The following is a 19178-nucleotide window of genomic DNA, read 5'->3' as shown; positions in this document are numbered from 1 at the left end:
TATTTAATGTTTGATTAATAAATCTTAATTTTGTTTATAAACTTTGTTAGTATGAATTAGCTGCGTTAATGTTTTCTTTTTCTTTCTTTTTTCTTTTTTTTCTTTTTTTTAATTTGAATAACGGTTTATTAAAAAGATCAACTACAGTGCCATCTGTGAGCATGCATGCGAATTAATTTTTTCAACAACCAATAAGAAGCTACGTTTTTAGGCGCGTTAAATGATAACATTAATTTAAAAATTATACGAGTGAATATTTTGAAGAAAATATTTAATTTGTTAAATATTTTTTCATCGTAGCGTTGATTAACAATTTATTTTGTTGTTATTTCATCGAATATAGATTTCATAGAACGTATATTTTATAGATTAATAATATAAAAATTCTACAATGTAATCTCGAAATATTATCTTATTAATTAAAATTATAATTAAAGTCGTGAGATAATATTTATTTTAATAAAAAATAATCACATTACTTTGTTTTATATTTTTTACTGCCGTTGCGGTATTCATTTTGTTTATTAAAGTATCGAAGATAGAAAGGTAATTTACGAACAATATATTTTGCATATTGTTATTTAAAGACTATCGAGCGAGTAACAACAATTTATGTAAATAATAAGAAAACCTTGTCTTGTTTGAAACAAATGACATGAATTTATATTTCGTAATATTATTAATCAAACATTTCGATTGCATAATTATGCAACGATAGCAAATATATGAAACCTTCATCAAAAATTGCTTTTAAGAAAAAATTACGACGTTAAAGAGAATAGTGATCGCGTATATTTGGTTGCAGTTCCATACAAAACGATTATTATTGAACATAAATTTTTATTAAAACCCCTAAAAGATAATAGTTACACAAGTAATACATAACATGAATTTAATGAATATTAGATGGTTCGTTAGAAATATTACAGTTTAACAAAATTTATTATTCAATCGATAAAAATGTATAAAATAATAATAATTTATTTATTGTGTGCCATCGGTATTATTAGTTCAGAACAACCAGACAATATTTTTGAGAATGTCAATGAAAAGGGGTAAGTTTTTTATTCAAATAAAAATTAAAATTTTATTAAAAATAAAATTAAAGTATTAATTAATTATTCCTATTATATATTCCGTTCTAAAATGTCTTTGTCAAAATTTTCCATATATTAATTGTTTTTGATATTCTAATTAAAAGTATGTTAATGAATTCGAAATATTCTAGTTCGAACTATATAAATAACTTTGAAATTTTGTACATATATGTAGATATTAAATAGAACAGATACGATGATTATTTTGCAAAATCAAATATCGTGGAATTATATATATATATATATATATATATATATATATATATATATATATTATTTATTCCACATTTTTATTTTTCATAGATTATCCATCACCGACAAATATTCTTCGAATAGAAGATTTGCAAGAGATAAAAGATCCTTTATATTTCTACTACCGATTGAAGAGGAACACGAGAATGTAAATAATGAAATAACAGAGAAAACTCGCCAAAGTAAAACAATAAAACGTAGAAAATCGGCACTTTATACTACAACGAGTATACCATTAACTAAAAAGTATAAGGATAAGACGGTAAAAGCTGAAAAAAATAAAGAACCGTACGTAGATTTTAAGTTTTTGAATGAAATTCGTGAAAAACGTCAAAAAGAGTCAACCGACAAAAACAATGACGTTGAACTATCATCAGAGAAAAATCTTTCCATCGAATCTTATGAGACTTCTTATCCGTCTGATAAGAAATATCGTGAAAATTCAAAAAGATTAGTGTGCTATTGTCATAAAGAAAATTGTCAGGATTGTCAATCGAAAAGAAAATTGCTTAAATCTCATTTGAAGGATCCAAATAATAAAGCGAAAGGTGATAAATATCGAAAAATTAATTCAAACGATTATAAGATAACGGAAATACCGTTACGCTTGTCGAAACTTTATGAAGAAATTCCTTATGATTTAAAATCGAATTATCCGAATTCCGAGAAGATACAAATTTTACCGATAATTCATGGAATATCACCTCGCGTTTATCCGTTAACTGTACCTTTCAGAGTTACTTACGAACAAGGCGAACCTCATGTCGGCATGAATGCACCGGTTTCTCAAGAGTATCAACAAAATTCAAATAAAAAACAACAAACACTGCTTAAGCAATATATTCTTGCGACAAAGAATCAATCTGAAATTCTTCAAAAATCGAATACATCGATTCTTAACGACAATAAAAGAAACAATGATTTCTCGACGACCATGAATTATCCTGAGCACGAAGAGAATGACCTAAATTCAATGAAAGAAATCGATGAGAATTCGTTCGATGCAAATATGTTAGAATGTATAAAATTGTATGGTCGTAAAGTATGCCTCCTCGCTGCTGCAACATCTTGCAAATATTTGAATAAAAATAAAGATCAGAAAGATGAAAACATTGGATCGATTCGTAATCGGTATGATACTACCGAACAATCGAGTACATACGATATTAACGAAGATCATTACGATTCTACAATGTCCGATATATTAATAGATTCTAAGGAAAATAATTTTGACGATAATCTAATATATAAAAAACAATCGACCGAAAATTATAACGAAGATAATCACGATTCAACAACATCGAATATTATCCTAGAAACTTCAGAATACATCATAACTAATACCGATAACTATACAACTTCGACGGACGATTCATTCACAAAGCAATCAACAACGTATTATACTTCCGATGAAGATATAAAAATACAAGAATATACGACCGTGAATCCCACGGAAATGTCTATTCTTCAAGCAACACAAAATTCACAAGAACAAGATCAATTATCTACGACTCTTCTAATTGATTCTAACGTAATCAATGATATCGAATATACAACGTCAACTGCAATAACAAATAATATCAATTTCAATGATTCCATGGTTACTAATGAAGACAATAACTTAACCGATACAATTTTAAATGACGATGGGACACATTATATAACGCACTCTGAATTAGATTATTCGGATATACAAGAAATAACAAATAGTTATTTTACTTCGCAAAGCTACGATAAGTTCGATGAGAATGGTTATAATAGCGATCTATTTACTTACGATCATCATTTATCTAAGAATAATCTAACGAATTTAATCGATGATTCACCGAACGTGGAAGCTACAAACATTCCAGATGTAACGAACGATCGAGCTAATTCACAAAATGTATTATCCACTGAAATCAATTCGGATTTAATTGAAAATCAAATTTCAATCAATTCGACTGTAGAAAATAATCTAGATGACGATAAAACAATTACAGAAGATAACAATGATTCGTTAAGAAAAGAAAACATTGAAAATCGGGAAGATGTAAAGAATAATCCAAAAAAAAAGGAATCAGGATTAAAATACGACACACAAAATTTATCTTCGTTTATAAGTACAACAGAACAAGAACAAATTACTATCGATTCATCTTTAGGATACACCAAGTCATCTTTAGATTATAAAACGAATAACGTTGATGGTTATTCGACAGATATTTCAAATCTGTGTACTTTATCAATCGATATTAATTCACCTATAGAATGTACAGAAAATGAAAAAAAAACAACGATCAATGATTACGAAATTCCTGTTACAATTTCTACTACAAACGAGATAAAACTTCAAACTTCAAACCACGACTTACCTACGACCGAAGAAACAACAGTAAGAACAACAACAACAGAAATTGCAACTGAAAAAGAAACTCGTGACAAAATTAATGATTCTATCGTTGGATTATCTAACGAAGGAGGATTCGTTAAATTATCTGAAGAGTTTGACACCACCTTAAATCCGATCACGTTCGTCGCAGATTATACGAAAACTGATAAAGAAGTTAATATACTTAAGAACATTTTAAAATATGACGTTGAATCGACTACGCCAAATTTATCATTTTATGACGATGCACAACTCGCAAATTCTATTAAAACAATAATAAATAATTTCAATTCGAACGATGGAAATCTCGGATATCCTAAGGATTTTACAAAAATTGCCGATAATGTTGAACTGTCACCAGAAATCGTTGGAATTCCAAATTTACGATCTCTCTTATCGCTGACACCAGTTGAAAATATAATCATAAAAAAAGTGAAAGATCACTTATCGAAAATAATCGGTTTACCTAAAAACGCATTGTTCGATGAGGAATCGAATAACGTGATTAAACAAACTCTTAGAAATACATTGAATCGTTTGCCGAACATGCAATCAGAACTTCCACCAATGACCGTTGAGGAACATCAATTTCAGGGTGGACATTGGACGACAAACTTGGTGACTCTTCTTCCACTTACATCGTCCGAACGAACAAAAAAACAAGACATTTCTCGAAGATTACAAAATCATTTAAAAGATCTTATTTATAATCCTGCGATTGGTTTGGAATCAGCTAAAAAAAATGCTGTGCAAAATATCATCATCCAAGCTGCGAAACATCAAATGGAAAATGCTAACGATATGGATATAGAAGAAGACACGATTCGTGATATTTTAGGAAATTTTTTACAAGATAATTCGTATGATTCAAATAAACGTAAGACAAAAATTAATTCTGAAAATATTTCGACGATGGAAGGTACAAATAATTATGATGAAACGACGACAGAAAACATCTTTATGAAAGATAATAGATTCGAAACTTTAGAAAGTACGACCGATAATTCATTGGCCAACTCGTACTATGACGATTTTATAACAGATAAAGAATTTCCAAAAATGACTATAAATAAAATACAACCAAGTGATTATTCGAATGATGTTCGTGATACCTACAGTACTGAATTTTACGAAGAAAATCTACAAAAATATCAAAGCACAGAATCCATTTATGTTTACGAAACAACGTTCACGAGTAATGTTGCAAACATAAATGAAGAAACACTTGAAATGTCTCAATCTGAAACACAATTGGATCAAAGTAACAGCAATAAAGTGAAAGCTAATGAATCGGAAGTACTTAGATTATCACAAAATTCTATTGTAGGAGTTGATAATCCTAAAATTAATGAGACTGATTCGGCTAATGAAGGATTCTTGGAAGAAAAAGAAAAACGTCGTCTTTGTAAGATAGAAAATTGTACCAGTACACATGAAAATGTTACTAAGTTCAACAAAAGGGTTAAAACAACGAAACAGAATTATAGATCAAAGGGAATGGAGGATGCTTCTTTCGAAAGAAATCCGATAATTTCGAAAGCTCCCGAAATGGACGACATTACGAATAATTTTGAAACGAATGAAAATACAGAAGATATTAACGAGAGTGACGATGATAACGCAAAGACTTATAAAAATTTAAATCATCGAGATTACGATTCTGAAGAAGATATCATTTACAAGGAAGAAGCTTTTAAAACGAAAACGAATGATATCGACAATGACAAAAACAATTTGCAAGATTTGCAAAATTCAGAATTGTATTACATAGGAGACAATGTGAAATTTCCATTGGAAATTAAAAAACTGAAAGATGATTCGTATATCTTATTGATCTCGAGAAAGATATGTGAGGATGTTTTAAAAAAGAATTGTCCATGTTGTGTACCACTCGAAGGAAATGTACGTTTAATAAAAAGAAGTATCGAAGAAATTAGCAATGATAATAATGATAATAAAACTTTCGATAAGAAAAATAATCAATATTTTGAACAAAGGTCGACAATCATGAAATCAAATCCATTGAGACAACGAACACCTAGATCGATGATATTACATAAAAAATTAGACGATTCGGATGAGAATAATTCGGAAATTTTAACGATGCCCGTTATGGCTTTCGCTAAGAAATATAATTTGAAATTAAATCTTGATGATACAGAGATAGATGACGTCAGAGAAGCAAAAAATACTTATTGCGATGAAAATCCAAAAATTAAAAGAAACAATCCTATTTTTCAAAGGATGAAATTCGTTAAGAGAATGCAGAAAAATTATGAACCTTATAGACAACAACGTGCCATTAAACAAAATTCAAACAATAGTACGGAAATATTAAAAAATATAATAAATTGGTTAAGAACGTTATTTGTCAATTGAATAACGTCTCCGTATAAATATATAGTATAAATAAATTATATATCCTTCTTTTTTAATATTTTTAAAAGAATAATAAAATAAGAAAAAAAAAATCAATCCAAAATCAATTGATCCTTTCCCTTTTATAAATTATATTACGACATTTTCATTCACTTTTCTAATTTATTTAAAACTTTATTAAATAAGTTTATTTATATCTCGAACAGTTAATTAATAATCAATTGGACTAAAGTCTGCACGATATTCTTATTCATTTCCATGATAAATATATTCATAAGGAAATTTTTTTTATTGATTATTAACAATTCTCTTAAAAAAAAAAAAAAAAAAAAAAAAAATTAAAAAGTAAAAATAAAAATAAAAATAAAAAGAAAAGAAAAACAAGATTATTACGAATATATTAAGAATATTGTAATACTACTACGTACGAGCACTACAATTCGATTGTAGATAATGCAGAGAGTGATATGAACAGGTAAGCAATATTCATACTCACACATTATACATCTTTTGACCTACTGTGACGAAGGTATTTAAAATTATATTCAGTACAATATATGCAAGGTCGTGTATGTGTGTTTGTGTCTGTCTGTACACGACGAAACTTGACAGCTTTATTAACATTATTATAATATGGGTTTATTTGGTAAAACCCAAGAAAAAGATCCAAAAGAAATGGTTAGCATTAAAATATGATAAAATATATTTCCTTTATTTAAAATATGTTCTATTACAGGTCCAAGAGTGGACTCATAAATTAAGAAAAGAAGGTTATAATTTAGATAGACAAGTTAGAGGTGAGTCATATTATTAAATACAAAATGTAATTATTAATTGTTAATATCTAAACTATTGATAAATATTTTTGCGTAGCAATACAGAGAGAGGAAGATAAAGTGAAACGTTCATTAAAGGAAGCAGCTAAGAAGAACGATAAAGATGTTTGTAAAATTCTTGCTAGAGAAATTATTCGGGCTCGCAAAGCGTGTAATAAATTGTGTACATCAAAAGCTCATTTGAATTCAGTATCATTACAAATGAAAAATCAATTGGCAACTATAAGAGTTGCTGGTTCTGTATCTAAATCAACAGAAGTTATGCAAGCTATGCAATCGTTAGTGAGAGTGCCTGAGGTTGCAGCCACTATGAGAGAATTATCAAAAGAAATGATGAAAGCTGGTATTATCGAAGAGATGTTAGATGAGACCATGGATTCTATTGAAGAATCTGAAGATATGGAAGATGAAGCCGATGAAGAAGTTGATAAAGTAATTAAATATCTATGAAACAAATTATATTTAAATGTGTTAAACATATAATACAAATGATTTTGTTGTTTTAGATTTTATGGGAAGTTACAGCAGGACAACTTGGAATAGCTCCTGCGGTTGTTACAGAAACTCCTGGTGTTGTTGCATCAACATCCGTTGAAGTAGAAACAGAGGATGTAGATGATGATAAAGAGCTTGAAGAAATGAAAAATAGATTACAGAGTTTACGAAGTTAGTCTTAATACATAAATTATTTATGTGTTGATAACATTATAAGTATTTGACATCATTTTAAAGTTATATTTGTTAGAATAATGAATACAGCGGTTGAAATAACATCTACACTAAATTAAATTATCTCAATTAAGCTTTAAAAACACCTTGATACACTTATTTTTACATAATACAGTATAATTCAAACTTACTGTAAAAATTCTAAGCATATATAAGTTTCTAAACAATGTTACTTTATTACAAGTTTTATATGCATATTTAACAATCTTTATATCTTTGTTATAAATATTATATTTTACCAAATATTCACTATTCGTGTTAAAAAAAAAAAAAAAAAAAAAAAAATAAATTGAAGCTAGCTTTGAAATCACTTATACTAATTTATTTTCATAATGTATAATAGAAAAATATTGCGCTAGTATATTCTTTATATTTAATAACAGACTTCATACAATAAGCTGGAACAATATGTTGAAATTAATATTTATGTAAACAATAGTCATAATAGTGTAGTGATAATTATACCAGCAAGTAATATACAATAATTCACTAATGAAATTAATCACGAATATAGTATTTAATATAGCATTTAGTATAACATGATGTAACCAGATGACTATCACAGAATGAAATTTCATTTGAAATTATAACACTTTCTGGTTATATGTAAATATTGTATTTATATTAACATTGTAAAGTAAAAACTAATTAGGACTATAATCAATTAAACCATCTTAACTATTTCATAAAATTATTGTATAATATGCTTATATATACATTTCTAATTACAGAAGTGATAAAATAATAATTTTTCTCTCGTATAACTTGATTTTATTTTTTTTTCTTTTTTTGTGTTTTTTTTTTTTTTTTTGTCGAAATTTTATATCTCATCTTCCACACAAAAAATGACTTTACATGAAGCTTCATTAAAACAACCTCTTGGTATAGTATGCAATTGCACTAAGTATGAAGAAATTATTAAAAATTTTAAACCGTATAATATTGGAACAACAAATCCTATAATACCTAAATTCAAGATAGGTAAGCTACTTTCTTTTAATATTAAAAAAAAATAAATGAATTTATGTTCTACACTAAAGATTCTACAATATATTAGATCCCACTGTTTCGACTCCAGTTTTTTGGATTAAAGATAATGTACAACGTAACCAAGAATTTGACAAACCAATGTTTTATTGTACTCAATGTAAATTTGATGAAATTAATGCATCTAATATAGAAAAAAAATGGATACCTATATTATTAGATCTTATATCACCAAAGTTAGAATTCGCAATATTTTTTCTCTCATTTAAAAGGACTTCAAAATGTAAATTATAAATTATCTTTTTTTTTAGGCAATTACGTCCCAACTTAAGTTATCTATATACAGCAGGATTAAATACTCAATCTACAGAATTATCAACTTTAACTGACATGCTTCCCCATAAAGGTAGAGTAATTAAGCAAAAAGACTTCAAATGGGGAAGAGATTCTTGCTTAATACCAGTAAAAATGACTAATGAGCCAGAAACACACTTTGGTAAAATAAAAGGATGTTTTAGCGATTGGGCAGAAAATTATATTCTTACTATCGGTTATCATCCTTATTAATTATAAAAAAAAATGCATAATCAATAAAGACTAATAATGAGTTTTGTTTACAATATCCTCTATGATATTTTATTTTATTTTTCTTTATTAACTTGAACATTCACTTTCAAAATTTTATATAGGTTATAAAATAAAAACGATATATGATTTTGTTAAGATAAAAATAATTGTCTCATATAACATAATGTACACGTTTACTTAACTTGTTGGTTATTACAAATTTTGTCCCATAAGAAAACTAAATTTTAATAATATTGCAATTTATAACTGAGAATTATTTTTACATAAATGATTTCCATCTTATATTTTGTTTTAGATTATGTTACAATAAATCTTATAAATGTACATATGTTAAAAAGTAACACAATAGATTTCAATCACTGTTAATTAAAAAACTTACATATATATTTATATATACACATATTTATACATATATATATATATATATATATATATATATATATGTATATATGTATACAAACATGTATGATACAATTGCAGTTTTAAATTAAGTGTAGTTTCTGCGTTTTACATTTTGTAACTATAAATTTTATGAGGATCATAACATATAATTTCAATGGCAGGAAATTTAAAGACAAATTAATGCTGATCATGCTTTTTTCCTTTATAGAAAAGTAACAGTGCTTAATGATAAAAATTTTGTACTCTACCTAAATCTTCTAAATATTTTAACCATTAGTATTTACTGTAACATTTGTTACTAAGTCTTTACAAATACATAAAAATAATATTTCATAAATTATATTGACATAGTTGTCAATGTTTCAATAATTGTAAATATCTGCCTATTCTTTATAAGTATAATAATTTTATTTCTTATACAAAAAAGATCTTAAACTTCATATATATCATGTACAATTCTTTTTTGAAAAATAGTATTATGAGTTATAAGGTTTACAAGTGATCAATCACCATATTAACAATAGAAAGTTTTATCTGTGCTCTTGCTTTCGTAGGAAGTTTATGCATGTGTGGAGCAACTTTACGAAGAAAATATTTAACTTCACTTCGTATAGGAAAAATAGTTCTTCGCATTGTTAATTTTTTTCTTCGATTACGATTTCTCTTCTGTGGTTTCACAGGTAAAGCTTCCACCTCCTCAAAATCTTCAAAATATTCATTTTCCTTAATATTTATGGCATCTTCATCATCTTCTAAAACTTCAAAATCATGCGGTAGCATAATTTCTCCATGCTTCTGATCCTGATCATCTTGATCTTGTTGTTGGTCTTGTTCTTGATCTTCTTCGTGTTCTTCTAATTGTATTGTTTTATATGTGTTTGCTATAGGTTCTGGAGAATCTGATAGCAATTCAATAAGGTTTTTATCTGAAGTTTGTTCTTCTTCTTTAATTATTGGTATACTAGCGATTACTTGATCATTCTTCAATTTCGTTTGTAAATTTTTCTTACTCTGCCTTCTACCAGTTTTTACAGGTTTTTGTTTCTCTTGCTCAGGAAGATTTATTTTGATTAATAAACCAGGAGGAATGCTTGATAAACTATGTACTGGTATTGGATTACCCAAACTAGATAGATCACCGGTAAAAGGTAAAATAACTTTCTTTATACTACCAGGAATAGTATTAGTGATATTAGATGCAATATTATTTGCTATTGTTATTGGCTGATATTGATCTGTATATTGAAATTTCCAATTTGAAGTAGGAGGCAAAGGTAATTTTTTTACCATCAGATTTTCAATATTATTAGGATCAGGCTTTGGAATGTTAATTACAGTTGGCCTTCTACACTTGCCACGCTTTTTTGCTAATGGTGTAGGCTTATTATCTACCTTTGGTTTTTTACTAGATACTAGAGGCGTCGAAGACCCTGATTTTCTTATTCCTTTAGTAGTTGTAATATATGTAGTAGAGTTCTCATTTGTTTCTTCAATCATCTCTTCGTCATGCGCATTTTCATTAGAATTTATAGAATTTGTTAAAGAAACATCCTTTATTGTTGGAACTGCATCACAAGGACCTATCTTATGAAAACTTTGACCTGTTTGAAAATGCTTCGAACACAATACTAATTTTCTTATTTGATTGGGAGACATTTTTAATAAATCCTCTCTACCCAGAAATTGGCACCATCTTAAACATCTTCCTATTTCATAAGCAGGAAATGGATGAAATTTATACCTTTCAGTTTTATTTCTTGGATCAGATCTAGATCTACCACATGCGGCACAAGCTTGACTTTCTAAAACAGCAGATGGAAGTGGGTCTAATTTCTTTGCTTTCTCTATCGTATTATACATTTTTGTTTCTGTATCTAATCCCAAAATATATTCTTCCGATGAATCTGCATCATCAGGATTACGAATATTGGGAACAGCATTGTCCACTAATCTACTTTTATAACTTTGCATAAACTGTGAACGATCAAAATGTTTCGAACATATATAACAAAATAATATTTCTTTTCTCGTTAATCTATAATAAGAATCTACACCAACAAAATCAAGCCATTTCAAGCATCGAAATTCTTCTCCTGGGAAATGATGGAAGGTAGCTCCGTCATAATTTAAATCGGGTGGATCCCGACGATATCGACCACATAATACACATGTAATATTATATAAACTTTGTTTTGGATCGTAGATTGATGGTACTGCTGTACTATTTAATTTGTCATAATATTCATTTAAAAAATCTTTCTGTTCAAAGTGTTTAGAGCATACCATTCTTTGCAGAAGTTGCTTCTTTGTAAGTTTATATAAATCTTCACGACAACAAAATTCCAACCATTTCCTGCATCGTTCCTCATCATTAACAGGAAAACCAAAAAACATATATTCTTCCTCCTTATTATTTGGATTCATACGCGAACGTCCACACACAACACACGGATGTGGCATTTTTTATTGACTTTATCTCTACTCACAATCATCAAGTAAACATTAGTATCATCTTGTTATGATGCTAAAATTAAGAGGTTACTGTCACCATGATATTTAAAATTTCAGAAATTTTCAAACTTGATTTATTTAGTCCCACAATTTTTCTTCATTAATTTTAAATTAATCCTTGATATATCTTGGAAATATCTTTAAATCACTGGAATTGGATGATTATATAGTCTTTTTTGTCTCTGCATATATTTACTTGAAGGAAAATATTGTAATAAACTTCCCATTGAATAAATTATCAGTACAGTTTGTAAGATAAACCTTGTGTATTGAAGTATTTATGCTTATCGTACAATCTTAATCGCCTGATAAAAGAAAAAGTATTCAATTTTTTAATATAAAATATTTTCATTCTGATACTTAAGAGGTTATGTTACATGATACTATTTTACAGCGTCTCTTATTTAACTTATAGAGGAATACGCACTAAAGAAATATGAGTAGCCAATATATGCGTGACCAATCCGCTGTCTTGAAATAACATGTAATCATGAAAATTATCACGTAAAAGAATGCACCTTATTTGTTAAAAATAAGATCCGTCAAAGTTCCACCATATACAGAAGATATATAGCAAATCCGTTGGTTTAGTTAGTAAATAATACTAGAATTGAAAGTAGCCATTATTCAGTCATTTAAAAAAATCTCTCGCTACTAATATACATTATATTTCATTTATTTTAAAAGAAATACTATATGCCGTATCTATATTTAATATCTTTTATTTTCATTTAAATGATTTCGATTATTTTATTAATATTATATTATTATTTTTTTAGGGAAAAATTTTTACGAATCGAAATATTTGGTAGCACTGTAAGAAAATTATATAAGATTTCTAGATGACGTTTATGATTTCGTCAATATTTTGATTGGTATCCGTTTGTCTGTGGAATACGAATATCCTATATATGACTAACCTAAATCAATGGAAAACTTAAAAATATATATTTAAAAATATTAATAATTATTAATAACTTATTAAACATGGCAGAGAATTCTAACAATCAATATGATATCAATGGACAATATTTTAATCCAGATAGTTACTTACACAAGTTATTAAAAGTATGTCACTATTACGTTATGTCAATTTAAAATTTTCAAATTCAATTATTTCAATTACAAATACTTTTCTATTTTGCAGGAGTATACATTAAAACAGATTATGGATCATGAGGCTGAAATTAAAAGGGATACACAAACTTTGCATTCAGACATGCAAACATTAGTATATGAAAATTATAATAAATTTATATCAGCAACAGATACTATTAGAAAGGTTGTTCGAATAGTTCAATATTTATAAATTAATAGTAAATGATCGTTAAATGATTCTTTTTTTTTTTTTTTTTTACATTTTCAGATGAAAACTGATTTTAAAGGAATGGAAGATAGTATGGATTTACTTGCAAAGAACATGGATAGTATAACGTCCTTTTCAGAACAAATTTCTTCAACCTTACAAGGGACTAGACAACAAATTGCTAGACTATCCTCCGTTCATACTCTTTTAAAAAAATTACAATTTCTATTTAAATTACCGGGCAATTTAAAAGAGAAAATGAACGAAGAAAATTATACTCAAGTAATATTTTTAATTTGTGTATAAAAAAAAATTCATTTTTTAAAAAGAATTTTACAATTCTTCTGTTATTTTAGGCAGTACAAGATTATATAAATGCACAACGTGTACTTGATCAATATGGTAACATGCCTTCCTTCCAAGGAATACAAAAGGATTGTGAGGAAATTTTAGAAGAACTTAAATCTAAATTAAGAATGCAATTTTATAAGAGAGATGTGCCAACTAAAGCTTTGGCAGAAAACGTAGATCTTCTGTTGCAATTAAAAGAACCAGCTGATTCATTGTGCGATGAATTTTTAACTCATGCGGAAGGAAGATTGACAGAACAATTAAATATACTAAAGGATATGTGTGAAAATGATATGATAGAATTTATAGATAAGGGTAGTTCTGGATTTTTAAGCGATTTATGCCTTATAGTTATATCTTATAATAATATGTTTATAAATAGAGTGTCCTTAGAGGATAATGATTTGTCTGATGATTTTGATACAATAGCTCTTAACCGTTTAAATAATTTTATTACAAGAAATATGGAAAAGTATTTTGATCTTGTCAAAAAAAAAGTCGAAAACGTAGCTGATACTGCAATATTAGTAAGAGCTCTTGATAGATTTTATAGAAAATTACAAATCTTAAATATGCCATGTCAGGAAACAGATTTCGCTGGGTAATTGAATCAATAATTTTGATAAATGTAATAATAGAATTACATTCTGACGTTTCAAAGATTTCTAATTGTTACGTTTCAGAGCAAGCATTGATATAGTTTTAAATGCTGGAAGAAAACAATGTCGTAATCATTTACATTCCTTGAAGCAACATTTGAGCGAAGCATTAGCCAAAGTGAGACAAACATTAGCTGTCAAAGTTAGAAAAGAGAAACCAAGTCAAGAAGGGGATAGTGGATTAGCAGAACTTCAGGCACTTTTAATTATGCCTATTATTGAAAAAGTCAAAGGAGTATTACAAGATTTATTGGTTTGTCTTTTATTTGATGTATCTTTTAAAAAATTTACTTTACTGTGCCATGTAATAATTAATTTTTTTTTTTTTATCATTTGAACAGGTATTTTTACAGTCAGATTTATCATTTAGTTTAAAGACACAATTTTTACATAACTTCTGTGTAGATGAAGTTAGAGAAGGATTAATTGTTGGATTTTTACATCATTTAACAGCAATTGCCAGTGGATTTTGTACAGGGTCAGATGTCCCAAAGTTTCCACCTACTCTTTTTTTATTACTTAGCAAAATGTGTATTGAATATAAAGAGAACAATGTACGGTACCTGGTACGTAATTAAATTACTTATTAAATTTAATGTTTATTATTTAATATTGAATATGTATATACATATAAATTTAATTTAATAAATTATTAAATTTTTATTATTTTCGATTATATATTTTAGCTGAAAACAACGGATAATCTTTTTAATATCGAACAATATGGATCATCCGATAACATCATTACACCAGAATCGGAGATATGTAAAAATTTTCAAATGGCAGCCCAAAATTTATTAAATCATTATGTTCGTATTCAAGGCTTAGCTGTCTCACAGTTAATAAGAAAATCTGTTGAGACGCGAGATTGGTTACATACAATGGAACCAAGATCAGTCAGAATCGTCATGAAAAGAGTCGTTGAAGACATAACGGCAATTGATTCTCAAGTTGCCGCATTATACGATGATATAGACGGACAAGTTGATAGAAGTAGCGATAGTAGTAGAAAAACGCATAGGTATGTACGTAAGATGGGATTTGTAATTTCATTATTTTCAATTCGATTTAATGTTTTAATTAATCGTTCATTCATTTCAGCGTGAGTACATCAAGGCATCATTATAGATCTAATTGGTCCTCGTACACACCGAATCGTTTGGATTCTTCTTTAGCGCCGAATATTCATAAATTATTTTCCGAACGTATCGAAATATTTTCATCGGTTCAATTTAACAAAGCTTCTATCTTAACGGGAATCATCAAGATCAGTTTAAAGGTAATTTACCGTATTATAATATATAAATAATATTAAACAAGGGAGAACATGGTTGACGTATATAGGAAGAAATATACTTTTAGCATGTAAAGTACTCTAATAGGTGCAGGTGCTGCACAGCAGTCCCAATGATAAAATAGCTCAGCTATTATCCACTTTGTATCGCGTATGTACATTATACTCTCGCGTCTGCATTGCTCTCTTTCTCCCCCCCTCTTCCTCTCTCTCTCTCTTTCTCTCATATTGCACGTAATTCGCGCTACGCAATATATTTTACACTTTTATACGTTTAAGATTTACTTCTTTTCTTCCTCCCCCGCCGCCATTTTTCATTATACAAAGATTACAATAGTAATTTTTTTTTAACATTCTTTCAGACATTTTTGGAATGTGTCAGATTACGAACACTTAGTACAAATGGCTTACAACAGATACAAGTCGATACACATTATCTCCAGCTCTATCTTTGGAAATTTGTTTCGGATGAGAAGTATATATATATATTTATGATGATTTTTCATCGAATAATTTTGTTTTTCTCTTCACAGATAAACCAATATCCATAATATAATTCTAATATTTTCTTTTTTTCCAGCGTCGTTCATTTCCTTTTAGACGAAATCCTTGGTAGCGCAGTTCATAGATGTTTAAATCCGATTCTAATGGTACCAACTTTAGTGGATATCATATGCGAAAAAGCATAATTATTTCATTTGTAAAATATAATTGCCTTTCATCCTATAGAAGTTTAAAATTTGTATATAATTATTTATAAAGGTATAAGAAAATATTCTTAATGGATGAAAAAATGATGTAAATGATAAAATTTATCTATATACAAAAATAAACATTAGAAAGAATTTTGTTTATATTATTGATCGTTTCGCTTCGCTAGGAATACGTCAAGAAGATAATATCGAAAATATTTACAGCATATAGCGATTAAAATTATCATTATTTACATACTGACTCATTATTTTAGACTAAGAATAATACTTTGGAAAATAATTGATAGGATCATTTGTCATCTTGTCTTATTGTCATTTACTAGTATTGAAATAATGAATAATCAAATACTATGTTAGAATATTGTTAATTCGAATGTAACGACATAATTTCTTATAATTCTTTCTTCTCCTTCGTACGTTCAATTTCACTTCAAATTCCTTTCTCTCTCTCTCTCTCTCTCTGTCTATCTCTCTCTTTGTCTTTCTCCTTTTTTTCGCTATACCATCCTTTTCTTCTCTCTCGTACAGTATAAACCCATCAAAGTTGAGATACGGTGTAAGTAGAAAGGTCAAACGATTGTAATAAGTCTTAACCATCTATCACATTCTACACTTCCAAACTTTACGATCTTATTAGTTCACAGTACTTAATGATTTTTAATAATATATATGTATATATATATACATATTTATATATATATATATATATATATATATATATATAATATGATTATGTTAATTGGTAATTCGTTTCATGAATTACTTTTTTCACAAGGAAATATTTCTGAAACGAAATTTATCTTTGTATTAAGTTTGTATACTTTGGATTATTTCATTGGTATTGTTCTTTCATATAATAATCAAAAACAGAACGTATGGTTTATAATTGATTAAGTAAACAAAGTAACATATAAAAATTATTAATGATAGAACATTACGTTCAATGACCGGAGGAGAATCTAATAGCGTGTGGAAAGGTGCCAAGGGAAAAAATAGGTCAAGAGTTTATGGATAGTACATCGGGGTACACGACGTCGTACCCTCTTGGCAGTGGCTCGAGTTAATTCGAACTTCCTCTCGTTGGATGAGATTCATTCTCCGAGTATCCGGCGTGGGCCTACGCACCGCATTCTACCTAATTTAATAAACTCCTCTAAATTACTCGTCGGGGCCGTGCCTCGCGACTTAATCACGAATTTCCCTGGAAATTTAAGAAAAATAACTTTAGGCGAGACTTTCGACTTTTCTTTTGTATCGCGGGATTAATCGACGTTTGAATAAAATAAAATGAAAAAAATAAATAAAGGGAAGAAAGGGGGGGGGTAAAAAAAAGAAAAAAAAAAGCGAAAAGGAAGAAAATCTATACATTCTTTCTCAAATAAGAAAAATTCGAATAAATGAATGAATAAATAAATAAATAAAAAAGAAAATTTCTTATATTCGTTTCTTACAATTTCTTTTCTATTCGTCCATGTTTTTTTTTTCTTTTTTTTTTTCTTTTTTCATTTCTCACTAGTCAAAGGACGATTACGATCTTCTCTGAAGAAATAAAGAGAGGTCGAGAGAAATATGCATATGTGGCACACGTGATCACAGAAAACACCTGTGCATGTGTAACTACTTCATTACGTACATTTGCCAGTAGCTCAATTTCCAAAGGCGTATTTCATTCCTTGCTATACTGCCAACATATCTACCTAGTTAATACATTTTTTTTAAAATTCAAAAAAAAAAAAAGAAAAAAAGAAAGAAAAGAAAAAGAAAAGAAAAGAAGAAGTAACTTTGAAGGAGAAAAAAAACGAAACAATCATCGTTTACTTGTTAATATCTACTAAAAACGAATCGCGAAAATCCAGTAAGTGTGTCGTATGTCAAGAATGAAATATATCTTGTCGTCGTTGTCGTCGTCGTCTTCGTCGTTGTCGTCTTCTATCGACATTTACGGATATTCCTAACATATGCGAATATTAACGATTATATTGCGTCTTCGTGTGAAGAAATAAAGAAAGAAAGAAAGAAAAGAAAAGAAAAGAAAAGAAAAGGAACGATGACATTCTCATCTATCCACCAAAAGAGTTTATTTACTTTCTTCTTTTTTTTTTCTTTTTTTTTTTTTTTTACGATTCAAGATATGAAGTTCGATGGTTTGATTTATTAAAAGAATTTGTTTTAAGAACGTAGAGTGTCATTGTGCCGAGAGATAAGAGGATTAAAGATTATCATTTGTTTCGATCAGTGATGAAAATATAAAATACATATGCACACGTGTGGTGAAAGAAAAAAATAAGAAGGAGAATATGGAAGAGACAAGAAAATAAGGACGATTGTATATCAATAAAATTCTTCGTTCCTTTAAAATGGATAAAGTGGGCCCGCATGGGAAAAACTATGGAGGGTATAGTGTGACTGCGCTCGCGTATAAAGTGCGATTATTATGAAATGACTGAAGCATTCGGGAGTGAGAGAGAAAAGAAAAGGAAAAGAAAAAGAAAAATGAAAGAAAAAAAAAGACCGAGCAGCATGTAATAGTAGTTACATTCTATAGATACAGTGTTTGAAGTATGAGGGCCAGTGCGTGTCTGGGTTTCTTGTCGTTTAATCGGCGAACCCGCCGTCCCTCTTTCTTCTTCTTCTTCTTCTTCTTCTGTTTCTTCCGTCAAGCTACGTACAAGGCCCTCCATTTGCTATTGTTTGTCAATTTAT

At 28.3% G+C, this 19178-nt stretch overlaps 5 protein-coding genes across 5 annotated transcripts; 4 read left to right on the top strand and 1 right to left on the bottom strand.

Annotated features, from left to right (window-relative positions):
* Window positions 1-781: 781 nt before the first annotated feature.
* LOC118441857 (uncharacterized) lies at window positions 782-6099 on the top strand. The gene is made up of 2 exons (XM_035866828.2): window positions 782-1055; window positions 1401-6099. Exons 1-2 carry the CDS (start codon window positions 961-963, stop codon window positions 6097-6099), a joined length of 4794 nt encoding a protein of 1597 aa, XP_035722721.2. The 5' UTR covers window positions 782-960.
* A 519-nt stretch (window positions 6100-6618) lies between these two features.
* Vps24 (vacuolar protein sorting 24) lies at window positions 6619-8344 on the top strand. The gene is made up of 4 exons (XM_035863191.2): window positions 6619-6777; window positions 6836-6896; window positions 6973-7367; window positions 7442-8344. Exons 1-4 carry the CDS (start codon window positions 6733-6735, stop codon window positions 7604-7606), a joined length of 666 nt encoding a protein of 221 aa, XP_035719084.1. The 5' UTR covers window positions 6619-6732; the 3' UTR covers window positions 7607-8344.
* A 141-nt stretch (window positions 8345-8485) lies between these two features.
* On the top strand, window positions 8486-9241 carry LOC118440331 (uncharacterized). Its single transcript, XM_035863202.2, has 3 exons — window positions 8486-8645; window positions 8722-8887; window positions 8963-9241. Exons 1-3 carry the CDS (start codon window positions 8510-8512, stop codon window positions 9216-9218), a joined length of 558 nt encoding a protein of 185 aa, XP_035719095.1. The 5' UTR covers window positions 8486-8509; the 3' UTR covers window positions 9219-9241.
* Window positions 9242-9724: 483 nt separating this feature from the next.
* Window positions 9725-12707, bottom strand: LOC118442126 (uncharacterized). The gene is made up of 2 exons (XM_035867352.2): window positions 12580-12707; window positions 9725-12457 (listed from the first exon to the last, which is right to left on the bottom strand). Exon 2 carries the CDS (start codon window positions 12099-12101, stop codon window positions 10134-10136), a length of 1968 nt encoding a protein of 655 aa, XP_035723245.1. The 5' UTR covers window positions 12102-12457; window positions 12580-12707; the 3' UTR covers window positions 9725-10133.
* A 304-nt stretch (window positions 12708-13011) lies between these two features.
* On the top strand, window positions 13012-16563 carry Vps51 (vacuolar protein sorting 51). The gene is made up of 10 exons (XM_035867906.2): window positions 13012-13220; window positions 13300-13434; window positions 13519-13740; window positions 13815-14410; window positions 14493-14721; window positions 14810-15034; window positions 15155-15489; window positions 15570-15747; window positions 16125-16237; window positions 16343-16563. Exons 1-10 carry the CDS (start codon window positions 13140-13142, stop codon window positions 16449-16451), a joined length of 2223 nt encoding a protein of 740 aa, XP_035723799.2. The 5' UTR covers window positions 13012-13139; the 3' UTR covers window positions 16452-16563.
* The last annotated feature ends 2615 nt before the right edge of the window (window positions 16564-19178 follow it).

Source organism: Vespa mandarinia, chromosome 2, assembly GCF_050613455.1.
Source record: "Vespa mandarinia isolate Hongniang chromosome 2, ASM5061345v1, whole genome shotgun sequence".
In the NCBI taxonomy this organism is placed as follows: Eukaryota; Metazoa; Arthropoda; class Insecta; order Hymenoptera; family Vespidae; genus Vespa; species Vespa mandarinia.
This window is presented reverse-complemented; position numbering and strand designations above follow the sequence as displayed.